Here is a 19690-nt window from a genome sequence, read left to right on the forward strand (position 1 = left end):
TGGGATGGTAGAGTGGTGGACCAAAAGGCAATAAGAACCAAGCGGAGCAATCCTTAGCCTAGAATGAAAGATGGATATATCAACTTAAGCACTCCTTGCAACTCTAGATGATGAAAATTCACCTTAACCGATAAACTCACAGCGACTTTTCGGAACCTAGGATATGACTTTCAAGAAGTTCAAACCCCTTTGCAAATTAGAAATTTACACTCCTAAAACTATGCAACACTTGCCTTCTATGCAAAAATCAAATTTTCATATGTATCTCTTCTCCCAACAAAATTGCCAAAATCTGATATAAAAAATGCAGTCCTAAGTAGGAAAAAATCAGACCTTCACCATGAATTGCTCAAAAATCAGAATCAGATCTGCCTCAATAAAATGCCAAAGATGGAAAATTTTGCCTTCGTCTCAAATTCGCCCAAGCATGAAGTCTGAAATCTGCCCACAAATCTACCTAGGGCACAAATCGCAGCCCACAAATGGAGGAAAAAACCACCAAAATATGCAAAAATTCTGCCCACAAAAAAATTGCCAAGGTCTGAAAATGAAGAAATGCAAACAAAAATTGCCCAAGCATGCAAAAAACTGCCTTCCACTAAATTCGCCTCCACAAAATTCGCCCAAGTTTACAAAAAAATCTGCTCCACAAAATTCGCCCACATGGAGAGGAAGAAATGATTTGTGAAAATGAGATGAGGAGGAGACTCCTTTTATAGCCAATTTTCTTTCTCCATAAAGCTGGCCTACATGGTCTAGGAGAAAACAAAAAACAAAAATTAAATTCAAGTTAAGGCCCACAATTAAATACTTAGCTCAAAAAAAATTAATTTTGCCAAAAGAAAATTGCACTTTTAAATTTACCAATTAGCTCCAATTGCAAAACGAAATTAAATGGCCTTGAGGGTGTTAAATATTTCCATTTAATGAGGGTTTAGTAATTAATACGTCATTAAATTTGGATTTTGGCTAACCAAAAGCCATTTTTTCAATATTAAATTACTAAATTCATTAAAAACTTTTAAGTTTTCAAGGCAATTAATTCAATTAAAGCCAATTTTTTGCAATTTTCTACCAAATCGATTTTGCCAAGCTAAAAATTAAAAAATTAAAATTGCATTTAGAACCAAAAATCAATTTTTTGCATTTTTCCTCATTTCAACAAAATTAAAAATTTTGACCAAAGAAAAATTTGAGATTTTCCAAAAACTTAAGTCTAATTAAAATTTCTCTTTTGAGAATTATCCAAATTTACAGAGTTAAGACCAAATTTTCAAAAGAAAACGCCTAAGTACAAAATTCACAACTCTATCCTGCCAAGTTGAAGTTAACTTAGAAAATTATTTGGCCTAGGGATTAAATTGATAGCTCTGGAAAATCAAGTTAAGAAAATCGGGTGAAAATAAGCTAAGCCTCCCCATATTTGTCCTGAAGGTGCCAAGGCGTGAAATTTTCAAAACTCAAAAAAAATTGGGCAATCCAAAAATTTGCCAAGGCGATTAGAAAAAAGGGGGTCCCCAAAAATTTTGGGGCGATGGTGTGAAAATCTCACAACAAATATATATCTGATTAACCAAAATATCAATTGTTAATTCAATATATATTTCATTCTTATTGAAACCTTGGATTCAATCACAAAAAAAAAGAATTTGAGTTATTGTTAAGATATAAGTAATTCATTAAGAAATCAAATGGAAAGAGTATAGATTTCCTTATGTTCATGTCTTAAATCAAATGGAAAGAGTATAGATTTCCTTGTGTTCTTGGAGTTGAGTAATTTTATTTAGGTATAAATATTTAGATTTATATAAAGGTATAGGTTTATGTGAGGACATTTGTAATTAAGTTTAGTTTTTTAGTAACAAAGTTTAGTGGAGTAATAAAGTTTAGAAAGGTAGGGGTTAGTTAGGGATTAGTTTAGGTTCAAGTAAGGTTAGTTAGATTATAGTAGTGGTTAGAGATTTGTTAGGAATTGTTTTATGATAGTTGGTAGAAAGTAATTAGATTTATTATCTAATAATTCAGTTCAATGTGTAATTAGTGGTTTTCTTAAAAAGGTTAATAAAGGTAAGGTTAAAAGGGTTATCTTAGGTGTTAGATTTATTTGCATGTCAAAACATTAGTTACGTCATATTATTACGAAAGTATATTATGATAATTAGGTAAATACTTTTAGTATATTATTTTTATTTAATATTTTATTATGTTTTCTTTAACTCGAATTGCTAAGATCATAGGAATCAAAGGCAAATGAAGAAGTCTTAGGTGGGTAACCCGATAGTGAAATAGGAAGGTGTTGTAGAAATGACATGTTTATCGAATGTAATTACATGATGAACATTCAAATGTATTAATTAAGTTTTATCATTAAATTATGATTAATTGGGAACCAGTACTAAAGTTCCGGATCATTTCCTAAGAGATGCAAAATTAGTTCACCTAGGGAAATGTCCGTCATAACGAAATGTATATGGAATCATGTCAAACCTAATGTGTTTTATGTAATTAGTCGAACATATTAATTCAACTTTAAAGAACTATAGAACCCTAATGTTTCCTCGAATATGCTGTCACACTTTAACTAGAGTTTTATCAAACAGAATTGTATAACCTGAATTAGGTGTTCCTATAGCACTAGGACTTGAGGTTTCATATTAGTGCAGCATGTTGAGATGCCGAATCTGCATCACAATGAAATACAATTGAAACTTGCTTCAACCCTTTTAATTTCCCATAACGTATTCAATGTAGTAAGTGCTAAACATAGTGTTCATTAACTTTTTTTAAAAAAATGAAAAATTGTTGTGTTTTTGCCCCGATTTTTGGGCATGACATATCATATTAATCCAGTGAACAGATTTTACTAAAATCAAATTGTAAGTATAATTTTTTGGCAGTGAGAAGGCTGTTCTGACAAAAGAAATCCACCTTTTCAAAAACTCTTCACTTTTGCCTCGAATATCGGATTTCAGCAAACAAGATATTGTGGAGAAGTAAAGATGAGTACTTTACATCCATGTTCAGCTTTATCAGTTCTGTTGTCGTTCTTTCACTTGTTGTTTGCTAAATTTTCTGTTGAGCAGAGCTAGAAAGTTAATTTTTCAAGATTTCTGCTGTTTGTTAGAATTTTGTGGGTCTTAACATTTTTCTAATTTGGGAAAAGCTCTGTAATCATACTATGCTTATAAGTGCCAACATTAAAATATTTGGAGCGGGGGGCTTGGGGGGGAGGGAGATTTCTGGTAATAGTGAAAAGGGCGGGGGTGTATTGGTGTATCTCTATGTCTTTTTCATAATCACAAACTGGGATGAAGTTTTATCAATGAGGGAGTTAATCATGTCTCTTGATAATTATTTTAATCCTTTTGTCATCAAGCTAACTTAAGACAACTATTTGTCATAGAAAAGAGGGATAAAGAATCATTCTCTCGAGCAGGATTATTCCCCTATATCCCTAGAGTGACTATAAACAGAAAAATGCATGGTTTAACAATAATGGAAAGGTCTATGTACTAATATTATATTCCTATTTCTGAGGATACTCTACATCATAGACAGCACACTAAGTACCCCTTAACTGGTTGGATCATCATCGAGCAATTGTACGGAGACATAGAAAGGGATATTTCCTTAAATGACCAAACTCTTGTTGATTATAATGACACTTTTGTTGCCCTGTCTTATGTGGACAAATCCTTTTGGGATGATCAATTTGTGATACCTGATGCAGGAGCATCCTAGGTGTAAGAGCAATCTTGCATCACCCAGAAAAATATTTTTCTTTTCAGTCTTTTCTATTTTAATAAGGACTAGTAGACAGGGTGGTTACTATTTATGGTAACTTGCTATTTTTAGTAAGTTTGTCATATGAGCTCGAAATGTTCTCATTTTCTACAGGAAGGTTCATTTTAGAGTTAAAAGCCTACCATAAAAATCTCATTGCTCTAGCTTAAGTATCGGAGAAGTTATTGCGGATTTCCAGTGGAAAAATTTGCAAAATAATCTTTAGGTGCACCTTTGGAGGCTTTAGAGTGTCCGGATGAGGTCCGAAAACTCGACGGAAGGGCACTAGCGAATTCCACAACCTATAGATCAGGAGCTGGTGTTTCCGAAAAGCGGTTATAATAGCCAATCAGAGCAACGGTTTGAGAGTTATGGCCTTCCGAAGTTGGGCTACCCGAAATATCTAAAATAATTGTCAAAGATGTATTTGGCCAACTCTATATGTATTGTTAAGGTCTGTTGGCCCTAGGTATTAAGTTACATTGTGTAGGACCTTCCTGAGCAGCATAAAATTTACCTATTTAAGAAAGGTCTAAACATGCTAGAACAGCTCTAGGTGATAGTTCGCAGCTTGTCTTGCAAATTATTGTAATGAAGGCGCCCATGTGTTAGCATATTGTACTCGTGAATTTTGTAATTCTGCATATGAGGCGCAAATAAGAAGTCCATATTTTGTTCTCGCATTTGCTGTTTTTTTTTTGTTGTTGTTATGTATTTATGGTATTAAGGGTTGCACCCTTCATCAATACCCCATCCACTGTTGCTATTATCAAAATACAACGTTGCTTCATTGAAAGCTTCCAATGATTCTTTATTGCAAGATATACACCATCTTTCAGATGTTGCTTTGTGACTCATAGTTATTTGTGGAATCTCATATTGCAGTCTTGGGAGACTGTATTGATTTCATACATCTATTACAAGAGGTTATTGGTAAAGAATTGAATGAATTATTAAAAAAGAACAAACTGTTCTTATGGAGTCTACAATTAAGATGTTTCTAAAAAGACACATACAAATTATAGAAAGATTCTATTGTATAGTATTTATAGTGTCTAGAAGTGAACATTAAAATAGAAACAAAATAACTAACAAGATATTATTTTAATACCCTCCCTTAATGGTCAACATATAAGAGCCACCAAGCTGTTTCCTAAATTTGACAAACTTCTTTTAAAACAGGACATGGTGAAAATATCAGTAGTCTAGTCAGCAGTAGGAACAAACTGGAAATTCATGGATCCATCTTCAACTAGTTGATAGATGAAGTGACAATGAATGTCAGTATGCTTAGTGCCCTCAATGAGGACTGGATTTTTGGCATGTTTGAGGACCCCTTGATTGTAGAAAAAGAGGGTGAAAGGTTTGCCTAAGGCATATGGATGTCGGAAAGCATCCTACGAAGCCAAACTGCCTCACAACCTGCTTGGACTGTTCCACTATATTCAACTTCTCTTGAGGAAAGAGATACAATCTACTGCTTCTTGCTGGTCCAAGTAATAGCACATGTTCCCAAACTGAAGATGTACCCAGAAGTAGACTTTTTGTCATCGACTGAACCTCCCTAATTCAAGTTTATGTAACCGATAAGTCGAGCATCTTTGGTTTATCCATTGGGAATACCAAAATCAGGAGTGTCGTTGACATAGCACAAGATGCACTTCATTGCACTGCACTAATCTGAAGTTGAAGCAATCATGAAGGAAGCTATGTAACTCACTGCAAAGTTGAGATCAGGTCTAGTGGTTGTGATATATACCAAACTGCCTACTAGTTATTTGAATGTGGATTCATGCTCAACAAGTTAATCACATTGGCTGATAACTTGCGACCAACTTGCATGGGTGTAGATGCAAATTTATAACTCTACATCCTTGAATTTGTCCAGGAAAGCCTGTGCATACTTAGACTGAGAGATAAAAATACCATGTGATTGCTGCCAAACCTCGACATATTGGCAATAATGAAGTTTAAGGTCAGTCATGTCATAATATTGACAGAGATTCTATTTGATTCCCTGAATCAATGATTCAGAACTAACAATGATAATCAAATCATCAACATATATAACTAGAATGATGATATCACTGCCAATAGTCTTGACATACAGAATTGAGTCTAAAGGACTCCTCTTGAGACCCTGCTCTGTGAGATAATCATCAATTATCATATACCATGTCTGAGGGGCCTATTGGAGGTCATATAGTGCTTTCACCAGTTTGAGTACCTAGTGTTCTTCATTGGCAACCTTGAATCCAGGAGGTTGCGTCATGTACACTTTTCCTATAATTCACCATTCAAAATGCACTCTTGGCGTCCATTTGATGGACCTTCTGTTACATCCCAATTTTTCGACTCAATTTAAAAATGTTCATATAGCCATTGAGGTTTCACGTGAAGTCAATTGACAGGTAAAATTAGTTAGGATCATGTGAAATGGTGAGATGGGTAATCGTTATAATTTCATATAAAGATGACATGTTAGTTGTTATGATGGTATATATTGTTATCTTGAAATCTTGGGAAAGTTGGTTATTCATCATGGGAAGTGGAATGGTGGTTAGTCGTTATGATGGTTTATGAATAATAACTTGTTATGGTAAATTGTTATTATATTGAGGAATATGATATAATTGTGGAGAATTTCCTTGCAGGAGCACGTCGAAGGGGGGTGAAGCATTGCCAGAAAGGAATTGAGCATGGGGGGCACAACCATCACTAGGAAAACAGGTACGAGTCGTGAACCTCTATGGCTAAAGGAAATGGCTAGACAACCAAGAGCGTACATTGGACGACCATGAGCTAACTAGTTAAATTATATATCACTTAATAATAAAAATCACTAAGCATAAATTGAACCGTGAACAAGTTGGTACCTTTGTAATTGTGTTGCTTGGTTGGAGCCTCCTCGTGTATAAGCATGTCTTATCATATCGACATCATGATACCTAAATACCTATACATGTAGATAATAAATGTACATGCATGTATATGTGTACATACATAAACCAATATTATATATACAAGGACTTATACGCATACTTGATATTGGCATATACGTAAGAAATATATGGTGGGGGTTTATGCACATGTATATATGTACATACATATATAGGTATCTATAGATAACATGATGTTATATACTAAAACAATGTTATTATTTTTTTCACCTTGGCTATGGTTTAATATTATTTCATGTGTGGCCACCTTTCATATTTCTATATAATCTCATCAGGCCTCATGTTACTGTGGTGGCCAAGTTTTAATATTATATGTTTACCACTTCAGCCGTTGTCTCTTTGTTTTCCTTTGTAACTCTCTCCACAACCCCTTTTCATGTTCTGGCCATAACCAAGCATGGAGAGGAAGCAAGCATATATGTGGCAAGTTCATTGCCTAGGACACCCCCTGATAAAATATTTCTTTACAAAATATTGAAGCACGGGATGCAGAGTTATTGTTTTATTTGAAACTGCAACCTGTCCATTTACCTCAGAATAATTGAGAGTGATTACTGATACACTTCTAATGCCTGGTACCAGGACGAGCAATTTTTATTGCAAGGGATTACTGGTAGCATATCTGGCTTGGCTATTCCAGATTTGTGCTTGACCAGGCTTACCACTTTTCCAGCTCATGTTTTGTATTTTGATGTTTGAATCTTTTGATGTGAAGTCTGAAATATATATGCATCTAAATTTGAAGCTACACCCTTATTTCATGGCTTGGGTGGTATGATAAGGAGAATAAGGTAGCCACCTGATCGGTGAGTATGTAGATGAATAAGACCCCTTTTTTATAGCTCTGATATCGAATCAGAATGCTAATTCGATGGCAAACTTTGCTTCATATCAGACTGATATCCACAGAAAGATACATCCATCACTTTAAATAATGAGTTATAGCTGATTGTTGGCATTTTTCATATAGAATTAATCTCATAATGATACTCTGATTTTGTTTAGCCAAATCTGTAAAATACACCTTATATAGGGACGTCTACTCATATGTCCCTGAGATAAGGATAACAAGCATAAGAAAATGCAATAGAGCATACTTAAGAATCTCTGATAAGTTTGGAAGGGATGGAAGAAATTGACTGTGACTATAGTTCAGAAAGAACACATAAGAATACACCCAAAAAGTTCATCCAAGGGGGGGGCATCTTGGCTGATATGGAGGGTGAGTTGAAAATCCTTGGACTATGGAATCATTCCTGCATGAAAAGTAAGGAACCATTAATAATAGTAATTGTAAAGCTTCAAAGAAAAAGATATTTAATTAAAAAGAGTCAGCTCATGGTAGACCAATGTTTAGATCTTGCTAACTAGTCAAGCAGTGGTATAGATACTCTAGCACCAAGATGCTCAGTGGATGTACAAGGTGTTCCATGTCTATTTCCGGGTAGGGAGGGTCTTTCTTGATTGAGAGTGTGTGGGAATATTCAAGGGTTCGCGGTGGGGAGGTAAAGCCCTTTATAATGCTTCTTCTCTCCACCAAATTCCAAGGCTTGCCCAAGATAGAGATACGATCTGCATTCAAATATCTTTTGGTAACTAGTATTTTACTTTACATTTGTAATCTCAAGTTGAAGAAATATTAGATGATTAATATCATTTAATCAATTATTCCCTTCAATTCGTAGAAATCAGTTTCCCTTCAAATGTATTAGGAAATCAATGAAACCAGTTGATTTTGAAATTGATCATGAAATGTAATTGCCTGTATGAGATAGACTTACTTGATGGTTGTTATAACTGTCCTTCATTCATGTGAATATGAATATAAATTTATCTATTACTTGCTTATAATTGTTATAATTAGAAATGGGAAAACAGGATGTTACAGTGGTTTTGTTCCCCTAAATGATTTTGGTTATTATGAAACAGTGGTGTAACCTTTGTTTGTAGATGTTGCCCTAGGCAGATCGAATTTAGGGTATTGCAAACATAAAATCCCTAAATTGGTTTTATTTGAGCCTTCAAATGTTAGTTATGCTATTTCAGTTAAACAGATTTTAATCGTTAATAGCTTTTGTATGAACATGTAAGATAACTGTTTTAACTGCCTTCTCACGAATGTGAACTAGTAACTGTATTTCGATGATATGCTAGTTGTTAGCTAAGGCCCGGGGAAAGAGGGTTGTTACACCTTCCAGCCACACTAAGTTACCATGGAAAAGACTAACTTGATGGTGTTCATCTTTACAGTGGGGGCAAAGGTCTCTTCATAGTCAATTCCCTCCTACTGAGAGAAACCTTTAACAACAAGATGAGCCTTGTACTTATCTAAAGTACCATCAGCTTTGTATTTGACTGTAGATCCATTTGCAACCGATGGATTTCTTTCCTAAAGGAAGATCTGAGAGAACCCAAGTGTTATTTTTCAACAGTCTATGATGCTCAATTTGCATAGCTTCTTCCCACAAGTAATGGTTTAAGAAAATTGTATATACTATATAAACATTCTGTCAATGTTTGGGCTTTGAAAAAATGGAACAGCAATGTTTGGATGTTATCAATCTTGTTTTCAAAGTGGAATCTTTGCATTCTATTTGGTTATAATTAAGTTGTGATTTTCACCTTCTAAAATTTTCTGATTAAAAGCTCTGCCTTTCTTGCTTTCTGGTTAAAAGTGTATATCGAATTTATTCTTTGTCTATTATTAGAAGATAGTTGCGCCTTGTAGGACAAGCAGAGAGTAGGTGTAGAATATCATTACACCTAGCTTAGCTATTGATTTCAGTGTTGTGGAGGCAGAAGAATATAGAGTCAAAAGTGACAAAGAAGTTAACTAACAATAAGAAAGCAAGGTAATTTAACACATTAATTTGTTGACGCTAATGTTTTTGGTTGAGATTGTGTTCAATTTTTATATTGATGTTTTGGATCACACTCTATAATCCATTGTGAGGATGATAGAATGGAAAAGAGAAATTCCAGGAAGAAGAAAAATGGACATCTTTCTTCTTCTGGAGCATTTTGTTTTGCTTTCTATGATCCTAATGATGGATCACAGAGTGTGATTCAAGATGTCAATATAAGAAACTGAACACAATCTTAACCAGATACAATGGCATCAACTGTTATGGACTGTGGAAAACTGATTAATATTCTACATTAGTTTGTGCTGTGAGTTTTTCACCTAATAGATTTTCACCTTGATGATGGCCCAGTCTTAGATCCTAACAGCATTGGTCCTTCAGTATTATGTATATATGGCATTTAACTGCCACAAACAAATTAACTATTATGCAATTTGAGGATTGATTCCCCCTGTTAGCTAAATTGTATTGAATATACCAGAAAATATTTTTTGCAAATAACAAATTTTCACTTATATTTGCCAATTTCCATTTAGAAAATTAAAAATATTCTTAGATCCACTAAAAATAATCTAAGGTGCCAGTTTGGATTCAGGTTCAGAGTCGAGTTTAGGCTTCAGGTACGAAATCCATTCAAAATTTTGTTGGGGTGGGTTCAAGTTCATTTTGGGTTTGTCCATACAAAAACATATCTTTTGAAAAGAAAAAAAAATGTGTGTGCACATATATGCAACAACAAATAAGTCCATACACCACTATGCTATTAGTAAAGCAACATAGCAAAGTACACCACCATATCTATGTTTCAGTTCAATACAGTATTAATTGCATCATTTAGCCATACATACAGCATGATACACTTGCTTTGTCGCATGCACGGAACGTATTTTATTATTTCCATATCAAGGGGGCAGTTTGAGAATGAAAGGAATCATCAAAAGATAAGTATAGTTATCTGAGTTTTAATTGGTATTGGTTAGAGGATTATTAACAAAGCTAGATCAAAAGTTTAACATTCTAATTTTAAGCCCTGGATTTAAAGATATCATAACTTTGTTAAAGAAATTCCTCTATAATCATCAATTTGGATTTCAGCTATTGTCAATTTAAATTTCCTTTATATGCAAGTTTTCATTTTCATTCACAAATGCACAAATGACATATAAACCATCCTTCTTGGCCTTCTTAGTGGTCACTTTTAGGGTTGGGAAGGTTGAGTAGACCAAAATGGGCAAAAAAAACACCTTACAAAAGTCACAAAATTTGCTTTGAGACCAAATTCGGCCTGGGTTCAATCATCAGGCAGCAAGTTCTTCCAAATTCGCTCCAGTTTATGCCTGGGTTCCTTTGACAAAATTTGCAGCAAATTCGACAAGGACCAGACCTTGTACAGAATCGAACCCCACTTTAAGGGTTGCTAGAGAGAATCTGGTAGCTTAGAAAATAATTAACAGTAAATACTGTTTTTAGCACAAGCAACCTTGGAAGTAAACTACTTCAAATATTCAATTTCAAAAACACTTAGTTGTTAAAAGAACTCATCCCTTAAATTTTCAATTCCCGCCTTTGACCTAAAAGACATTCCTCACTGCAGTTTGTTAGCCAAAAGGTTGCATGTGTTTAATTGCATGCTAGTAGTTAATCATTGTTGAGTCTTGTAGCTACACTAGAGATGTTCATCTCTGATTTTTCTATATGTTGATATTGCATCAACAACTAGAGAAGATATTTCTGATATCATAAGTGAACACAATGTGGCATTCAATGTGTGCTCGGTGTCACACTCTAAATAAATAACATTTTATTATATGAAGAGGCATGTGTCATACATCATGTGAAGAGGCATGCATCTGAAAATATGAAAAGACTTGTTTGAGAAATTGAAGAGACCTCCAGTTGTGAGATGAAGAGTTTCTCAATTTTTTATATATATTGTATTCAATGGAAAGCATTGTACTTGAACATTTTTTATTATCAACAAAAGAGTTCTTTTCTGGCGTGCCTAAGTTTTTTCCTTAAAGTTGAAGGGTTTTTTCCCAAGATAAAGGAGGCATGTATTTTTGTGCCAATTTTCTACTTTTCATATTGTTGCTTATCATCATTTCTAGGTAAAACATTAACATGGTATCAGAGCAAGGTTAGATAACAACAAATAAGAGAATGTCGAAGTCTTCTTCACCCGCTATCTTTCTATTGGCTCAATTCGACCACTTTACTGCACCCAGTGACCATTGCTATATTTGTTTATGCTCCGATTCACTGATTGCAGAGCCTGCGGGTCCCAAGGAGGACACTCTTGCTGAATTTGTGGTGCCCTAGTGGGGAAAGCAGTTTTTTTTTCTTATTAAGGAGTGGGTGAGTGGGGAGGAGGGGGGGAGGGATCACACGAAATGATTTAGGGGTTTCGTGGCTCTAATGATTGGAAAGTCTCTTGTCTCAGGGATGGAACGCGTGGGTTGCCTTTTTTGGCAGGGACTTTCCACCGCTTCATTGTCATCAACTATCTTGTCTGGCAGTGCCTCTCGCAATTAGGATTAATATCTCTGTTGGAGAATTCTTGCATTGATAAGAGCTCAGTTTGTCATCTGGATAAGCCACGAATATGCTTGATTTCTCTATCAATTACTACCTAAATTCTTTTTCATTTGCTATGGCCAGCTTCTTTCTCTAGGATTGGACTTGGGACATGTGTATGTTTCCTCAGGGATATTGGTTGGAAGTGTGGCGTTGGCGTGTCGACGTCTTTTTATGGTGAGACTTACAAGGAAGAGAAGCTCCTTGTGCCAGTTTTGTAACCTGGGCCATTTTTTTATGACCATGTGCTACTTGTGTAGCCTGGAGCTTGTTTTTTGCCTAAAGTTATCATTTGATACATTTTTCTTTTATCCTTGGTGAAGAACTCATTGCATCATATTCTCAACTAAAGATTATGGGTTGCATGAAATCATCGCCTGCATGGAATGCATCCAAAGGGTGGATTCAAGTCCTTGTTCTCAAATACGACTATCATAGTCGGTGTATCGAGAAATATTCAGATCAAAGTGGCTCTAGAATTCTGCTCTGCAACTCCTGTTTGTGCTTCATAAAGATCTTTGGCTTCAGGTATGCCTATATGTTATTTCTGGAGAGTTGTGTGTATTTTCTTGATAACATGACTTTCTGAGCTCCTTCATATTAATCTTAGCAGTTCTCATTGTTGGCATGTCTCAGCAGCCATGTACTCTCCTATAATTTTGGAATCAGTGTCTTCTTTTATGTGCCAGTGAACACCTCTTTCGGTAACGGCAGTCTTTTCATATTCATACATCACTCTTTCATATTGTGCATCAGATTATAGTTTTTGGTATTATCACAAACGACAAGAGGTTGTATATATTGTGCACGAGGAAATTCCAAAAGATATAGAATGGTGTATAGAAGATTTGCAGACAAGAAGAGAACAGATGGAGGAAAAGGCAGATATACTAGAGTTGTTGGAGATAGAGTATTGTCGATTGATATCTGAAAACAAGGAGTGCATTGATTTGTAATGAAGGAATTAGATCCAGAAGGACCAAGGCTACTGGCTATAACAGGGGTACCCAATGTCGAGTCACTCACAAATATAACAATGAACTCTGTCATATCTACGGCCAGATTAGAAGCTCCAGCTTTCAAGTATTCTGAAATTGATGCGATACTCTTGTTGTTGTGTGTCACCTTCATACAAACAACAATTGCTAGTTGTGCAAGACCTCCTACTAAAGGAATGTTGGGATTTAGCAAAGCAACCTGTGCATAGATGCCTAAGGGTATTGTGTCTCTTGCAAGAATAAAGGTGTAGTTGTCAATTATGTCAAAGAGATCATATTGCTATTAGCAAGGAAAGATATGGAGCTCAAAATCTCAAAAGAAAATCAAAGATATATGTTTTTGAATATTGATATTAATTTGTTACTAATAATAGTGTATCCTATATAATAATTTTAAGAAGTTGTAGAAATAGAATAATGGATTGCCACCAACATAGAGATAAATATTATATATATTTCTTGTATAGACCATGGATTTTTTAGGGGGAAATAGTATGCTTTTAGAATTAATGTTTATGACAAGTTGATCTCTCTTGGTTGTAGGACGCATCAAGAAGCAATGAGATCATTATATGCAAAATTCATGACAAAGCAATGGGATGAAGAGAAATTATATGCAGATGGGGATGCTAGTAGCAATCTAGAACTGAATTGATGTTGCATAAAAGAGGAAAAGATCATATATAGAAAATATCCAAATGGAGACTTTTCAGTTTCAAAATGAGGTTATGTGATAGAGGGAGATGTCTAATTCTTTGCAAGCTTGTGTGACAGTGTAACAGTCAGGATCGGCTATCTTATTGTGGTGATCAAAGTTGTCCTTGCTGAAAGGGAGTCTCTGTTGAGAGAGAATCTTAGCCATTCTTATACATGTTGTTAATGAGATCTCTACGAGAGAAGTTTGAGGCGAAATCCCTTGTTCCACCCTCTATGAGTAGGTATGGTGTATCCACCCTCTACATGTAGGTATGGTCAAAATGCATTCTTCTCTCGGAGAAGTCTGAGGTGAAAGCCCTTGCTCCACCCTATGTGAGTACATATGGTGGAACACCCTCCATGACTAGGCATTGCAGAAATGCATTCTTCTCTAGGAGACATCTGAGGTGAAAGCCCTTCTTCCACCCTCTACAAGTAAGCATGGTTGGGGTAATGTGTGTGACTCCATGATTTTAATTATATGTGATTGAGAATTAACTATGGTGAATTATGTTTTTCTGAGATAACATGTTTTTTTTCATCTGTGTGATGTGACTTTATCATTGCTATCTTTGGTTGCAGCTATGTGTATCTGTCTTACTAAATATCTCTCTCATGCTAAGAGGTTGTGTCGAAGGTTGTAGCTACGATAGAGCTCTTTATCTCTGATTTTTCTATATGTTGAAACTGCATCAAAAACTAGAGAAGATATTTTTGATATCTTAAGTGAACACAACGTGGCATTCAATGTGTGCTAAGTGTCACACTCTAAATATTTGACATTTTATTATATGAAGATACATGTGTCATTCATCATTCGGAGAGGAGTGCATTTGAAAATATGAAAGACTTGTTTGAGAAATTGAAGAGACCTTCAGTTGTGAGATGAAGAGTCTCTCAATTCTTTATATATATTGTATTTAGTGGAAAGCATTGTACTTTAACATTTTTTATTATCAATAAAAGAACGTTTTTCTGGTGTGGCTGGTTTTTTCACTTGAACTGGAAGACTTTTCCCTAAAAGTCGCAGTGTCTTTTTCTACCAATTTTCTACTTTTCATATTGTTGTTTATCATTATTTCTGGGCAAAATATTAACAATCATTTCTACATTTACTTACAAACTGAAACGTGTGAACTCAAAAAGAGCTGAAATATATGTAAAATATGATTTTCTTTGAGAGAAGGGTAAATTGAACCTTCCTTTGTCTCAACATTGAACAATATAATATACTTGGAAACTAAGTCACAAGGTTTGAGTTCAAGTTCGAGTTCAACAACTATGAAGTTCGAACAAAGTTCGATGAGTCAAACAAATTGAAAAAAATTCGACATTAAATTCGCCTTATGTAATTATCAAAAAAATATAAATATATGAAATTTATAAATTATTATTATATGTTTGAGTTTCATTATATCAAAATAAATTATAATATTTTAATATTGATAAAAAGATTAAGTTATTGATATTTTAACTCAACAAATTGTAATATTTTGATATAGATAAAGAAATAACTTATTAATAGTTTAATTATAAATTGAAGTTAACAATAGTAAACATAAACTAATAAAATACAATAACATAAATGAGAATATTTTAATTGTATCAAATTTTAATATTATAAATGTAGTAACAAATTTGAAATTACACTAACATAAAATTAAATAAATTAATGAGAATTGTATTAATATAACTTTAACCTAAAAGCACAATAATAAAAATCGTGTCTTTTTATAACGTGATGGCTGTTAGCGGAACACAATCTGAACAGCGAACAACATTGATGGGAATTGCAGAGTAATGGACATGCCTCTTATCAAAACGCAGAAATGACGGACGGAATTGAGATTGCAAACACAGAAATAATGGACGTGGGTTGCAGAAGTCACAGAAACGCCAGAAATGAGCGGGATTGCAGATATAGCAGCCGTCTATAATTTTGAAGCCCAACAGCTGCCGTCCATGATTTGCATAGAGTCCACGATTTCAAAAGCCAAAAATGTTAAAGATTTGCAGATGAATTTCAGGCGAACATTTACAATTTTATTTTATTTTTTATGGGTTCGCCAAATTTTGAACCTAAAGCCAAAAATTCGGCGAACCCTGTGACTTAGCTTGGAAATATAAACAGATATTCAGTACTTATCAGCATAATGATCCAGATCTTTGCTTTAAAGTTTAAACATCTAAAGAATTCAAATGAACGCAATTCACGTACAGATGTGTCTTTACCAAAATACAGAAAATCAATTTATAAAATATTAAGTTAATATAATGCAGAGGCTTCAGTACAGTAACGGCAAACCACATACCTCACTCTTGGGCTTGTATAACTGGCAAAGCCAATCAAAGCGTTCATCTGGAACATTTACACGTGCTTCATTGGGCTCAATTGTGCAAAAGGGAAAATTCTCTGCTGGTATCGAAAGCTTTGTCAAAGTATTAAACAGAGTCGACTTCCCCACATTTGGCATGCCAACCTTTAATAAATCAATATCAGAAGATGCTTTAGCATATAACTAATGGCTGAAAATGGCAAAAACATAATTATAATTCTCAATACAAAACTAGAAGCAGGAAACCATATATGGAATAAGGGCTTTCACAATCAAGCCCTGTCATTGAGATCTAAGATATGTGAAAAATCATAAAATGTTATTATATAGGCTGCTGAAACGATTATAAGTTAAATTTAGTTATAAAATCAATTCGATACTAATGAAACCCCATATCAATTCCTGCCCAAGTTGTGGAACTTAGCAGAAATGATAATGTGCTGAAACTCACGGTCTAAAACAACTAAATTTAGTTCTGATCTCAATTAAATACTAAAAGACAAAAGGGTGAACAATAGTAAAAGTACTGGGGCTTTAGAATGGAACCCGTAGTCCAATTATTGAGCTGGGTTCAAATCCTATTATTGAAGCGTTGAACTTGTAGCTAAAATGATAAAAACAATTCAAATTTGTTTTGAATCTCAATCCAATACTTGAAAAGAAAGAAAAGAAGAAAAACTAAAATTCAAATGCAATAAAAACAGAATTAAGTTCTGTCCCCGGTTCAAATCATGTAAGTCTGACGAAGTGTTCAATTCATGGCTGAAAACAATTAAAATTTCGATAAACCTTACTTCAGAATCTAGAGCCAAAAGATGTCAAACGAGAGATAACCTTGGCTCCAACCCTAAAAGACATGCTAAAGTGTTGAAATGGCTAAAAATATTTTGAATTTAGTTCTCAAATTCAACATCTTCTAAATAAAAAACATGTCAAATGTGGTAAAGCCCCCAAAGTTTAAACCCTGGGAAACATAATTCATGGTTAGGAATTATAAAAATTTAGTTCCTAATCTCAATACAATCTCGAAGCATGAGCTGGCGCCCAAGCTGAAATCATAAGAATGAGATAACTAACGCATTTTTTATTGATAAAATCATAAATGGGTTAAACTTTTAAGAAACAGTGCAGGAGACATTTTAATTTAATGAATTTGGTTAAACTCGTAGAGGGCATTATTAAATGAGGCTTTTGAATTCGATAAAAACCGCATCCAACCTGATAGGCAGCACGCATTCAACAGGTAAAGCAGGCTGTAAAATCCCAGGTTAATTCGACAGAAAGGAAAGGTAAGAGATCACTTTGAATGATAGATTGTCTACAGACAAGACAGTGTATAAAATCCAGGTAAGTTTTACAGAGGAGATATCCTACTTGAAGCAGCAAAAAGAAACAATTGTCTTCGAAATCTGTAAAGTTATAAAAATTTGATTATCTACGCATCATTTCAACATTATGGGTTGCCGAAGCATAAAGTTTCGAAACACACACCACTCAAACAAATTTTTCTTAATGGAACGAAAAACTTACAATGCCAATCTTAAGATGCGAAGAAAACCGGCCCAGAATGAGGCGCTCTGGAGGGGCATCCTTCTTTGCTGATTTTGGAGGCATTTTGCAGGATACGAGACCGGATTTTTTCTGTACAATTTCAGGCAAATTTCTAATAGCAAGTTTTAAATAGAAATGCCAAAAAGAGAAGACAGCCAAAACCCTTTAGTTGATTTTGTGGTTTATAAACCCTACGCTAGCCTTGAATATTTAAGTTTTCTAGCGTCGGTCATACGCTGTTTTCACAGCATCTTATGTTGTTTATGGTAAAAAAGCGACGTGGAGAATCAAGGAAAAGTTGAAAGACTTTTGACAGGAATAACCATTATACAGATGACACTACGATGCCCAATAACAGTAAATTTTGATTTCGAGGGTAATATTATTGGGTCCTCTTCTTCAAAAGTCAATTTTTTGGAGGGTATATTTTTGATGAATAGTCCTTTTCAATTAATAAAATTTACTAAGATTACAATTTACAAAAAAAAGGCCAGGGGATACAGGATTACCTCGCGAATGAGTTCAGACGGCCGAAGCCGGAAAAAACAACATGGCCTCAGCCAGAAACTATTAACTATTCATCAAAAAAAAATTTAAGCTGTCAAGGCAGTGCCAGCAGAGGGAGGATCATCTTTATCATGAAATTCTACGCATCAGTGGGATTGTGGGGCGGACTGGGAACAGTCCAACCATCAGCAGCATCAGCAGGATATGGGGTAGTTGCAGTCTCCACATCTTTCGTGTCTGGCCGCGGAGGAGAAATTGCCAAGGCCAGCCGAGGAAACTTGCCAGAGTGCGCCCGTCCAGGGGGAGGAGCCAAGGACCGGCCAAAAGCTCGCCCAGGGGGAGGAGTCGAGGACCAGCCAGAACCACCACGCGGTGGGGAAGCGGAGCAGCGCCTCCAACCGCCATGTCCATCACTGGGAGAGCGGTGGCGGGGACCCTGGGGGCGCGGCGTGTGTGAGTAGCGGCCAGAGGACTGGCGTCGGGAACGGCGATCGCGGGACGAAGAGTATATTTTTAAATATGGAGGAAAATATTGTTGGGTTGTGTTCTTCAAAAGTGGTTTTTAGAGGGTGGTTGATTACTATAAGGTATGTATCTTTTTAGTCCCGCTTGTATAGGTGGAGACTTGTGTTTTCACCTCATTTTCTAACTATTTGTTTGCCTCCAAACTATTCCTTCAACCAAAAAATTAAACTATTTTTCTAATGTTCTCAGATTTCTTTATTTTTTTAATTTTTTTTGTAACAATATATCTATTTTTGGATTAGCTTTCTATATTTTTTGGTAGTGATTTTTTCCATTTTCTCATTTAAAAATTCATAAAAATATGTTTTGTGTGGACCAATTTTCTAATGTTTTTAAAACTTACGAAAAACTTCTCCTCCATCTTAAATTTGAGAATGACCCCAATCTCTCACATGAATTTTTTTCATGAGAGTTTAATATGAGAAAATAACATAAAAAAAAATTTAAAAATCTATTATATATATAATAAACAAATAAAAAGTTTCTCAAATTTATGTATTTCTTTATTGAAATCTGAATTAATATGAATATATCATAACAATAATATATATTTATAAAAATAACACATTAGTACAGGGGCACATTAACGTGTCCACTTTGCTATGTCAATCATATAATTGTATTCAATATTAATTACCTAAGTCATAAATGAAGAGCCATGGTAGTTTTAAGATTGTAACTTCCCAAAGGATGATATTTGTTTGGAGAAAAAAAAAGGTTAGAGATAAAAGAATGCAAATATTAAGGAATCCTTGTTTGTAGTCTTAATTCTCATTTTGTGAATGAAGAAGTAGTTATTTGTTGGCATGAATCTTTGCATTTACATGTTTGGGTATTAAATAGTTTTGTTTAATGCATGCTCCTTTTGGTTCACTTCTAACTACTTCTCTTTCACT

At 34.7% G+C, this 19690-nt stretch overlaps 1 protein-coding gene across 1 annotated transcript in view; it reads right to left on the bottom strand.

Annotated features, from left to right (window-relative positions):
• Window positions 1-17995, bottom strand: part of LOC149528693 (GTP binding protein) — a 124796-nt gene extending 106801 nt beyond the window's left edge. The window contains exons 1-2 of the mRNA XM_089811358.1: window positions 17742-17995; window positions 16188-16355 (exon numbers count right to left, since the gene is read on the bottom strand). Of these exons, the coding sequence (XP_089667484.1) occupies window positions 16188-16355; window positions 17742-17825 (252 nt within the window). The 5' untranslated portion in view covers window positions 17826-17995. The remainder of the gene's footprint in view (window positions 1-16187; window positions 16356-17741) is intronic.
• Window positions 17996-19690: the final 1695 nt, after the last annotated feature.

Source organism: Cupressus sempervirens, chromosome 11 (assembly GCF_028749045.1).
Source record: "Cupressus sempervirens isolate cs-2001-9-10 chromosome 11, ASM2874904v1, whole genome shotgun sequence".
In the NCBI taxonomy this organism is placed as follows: Eukaryota; Viridiplantae; Streptophyta; class Pinopsida; order Cupressales; family Cupressaceae; genus Cupressus; species Cupressus sempervirens.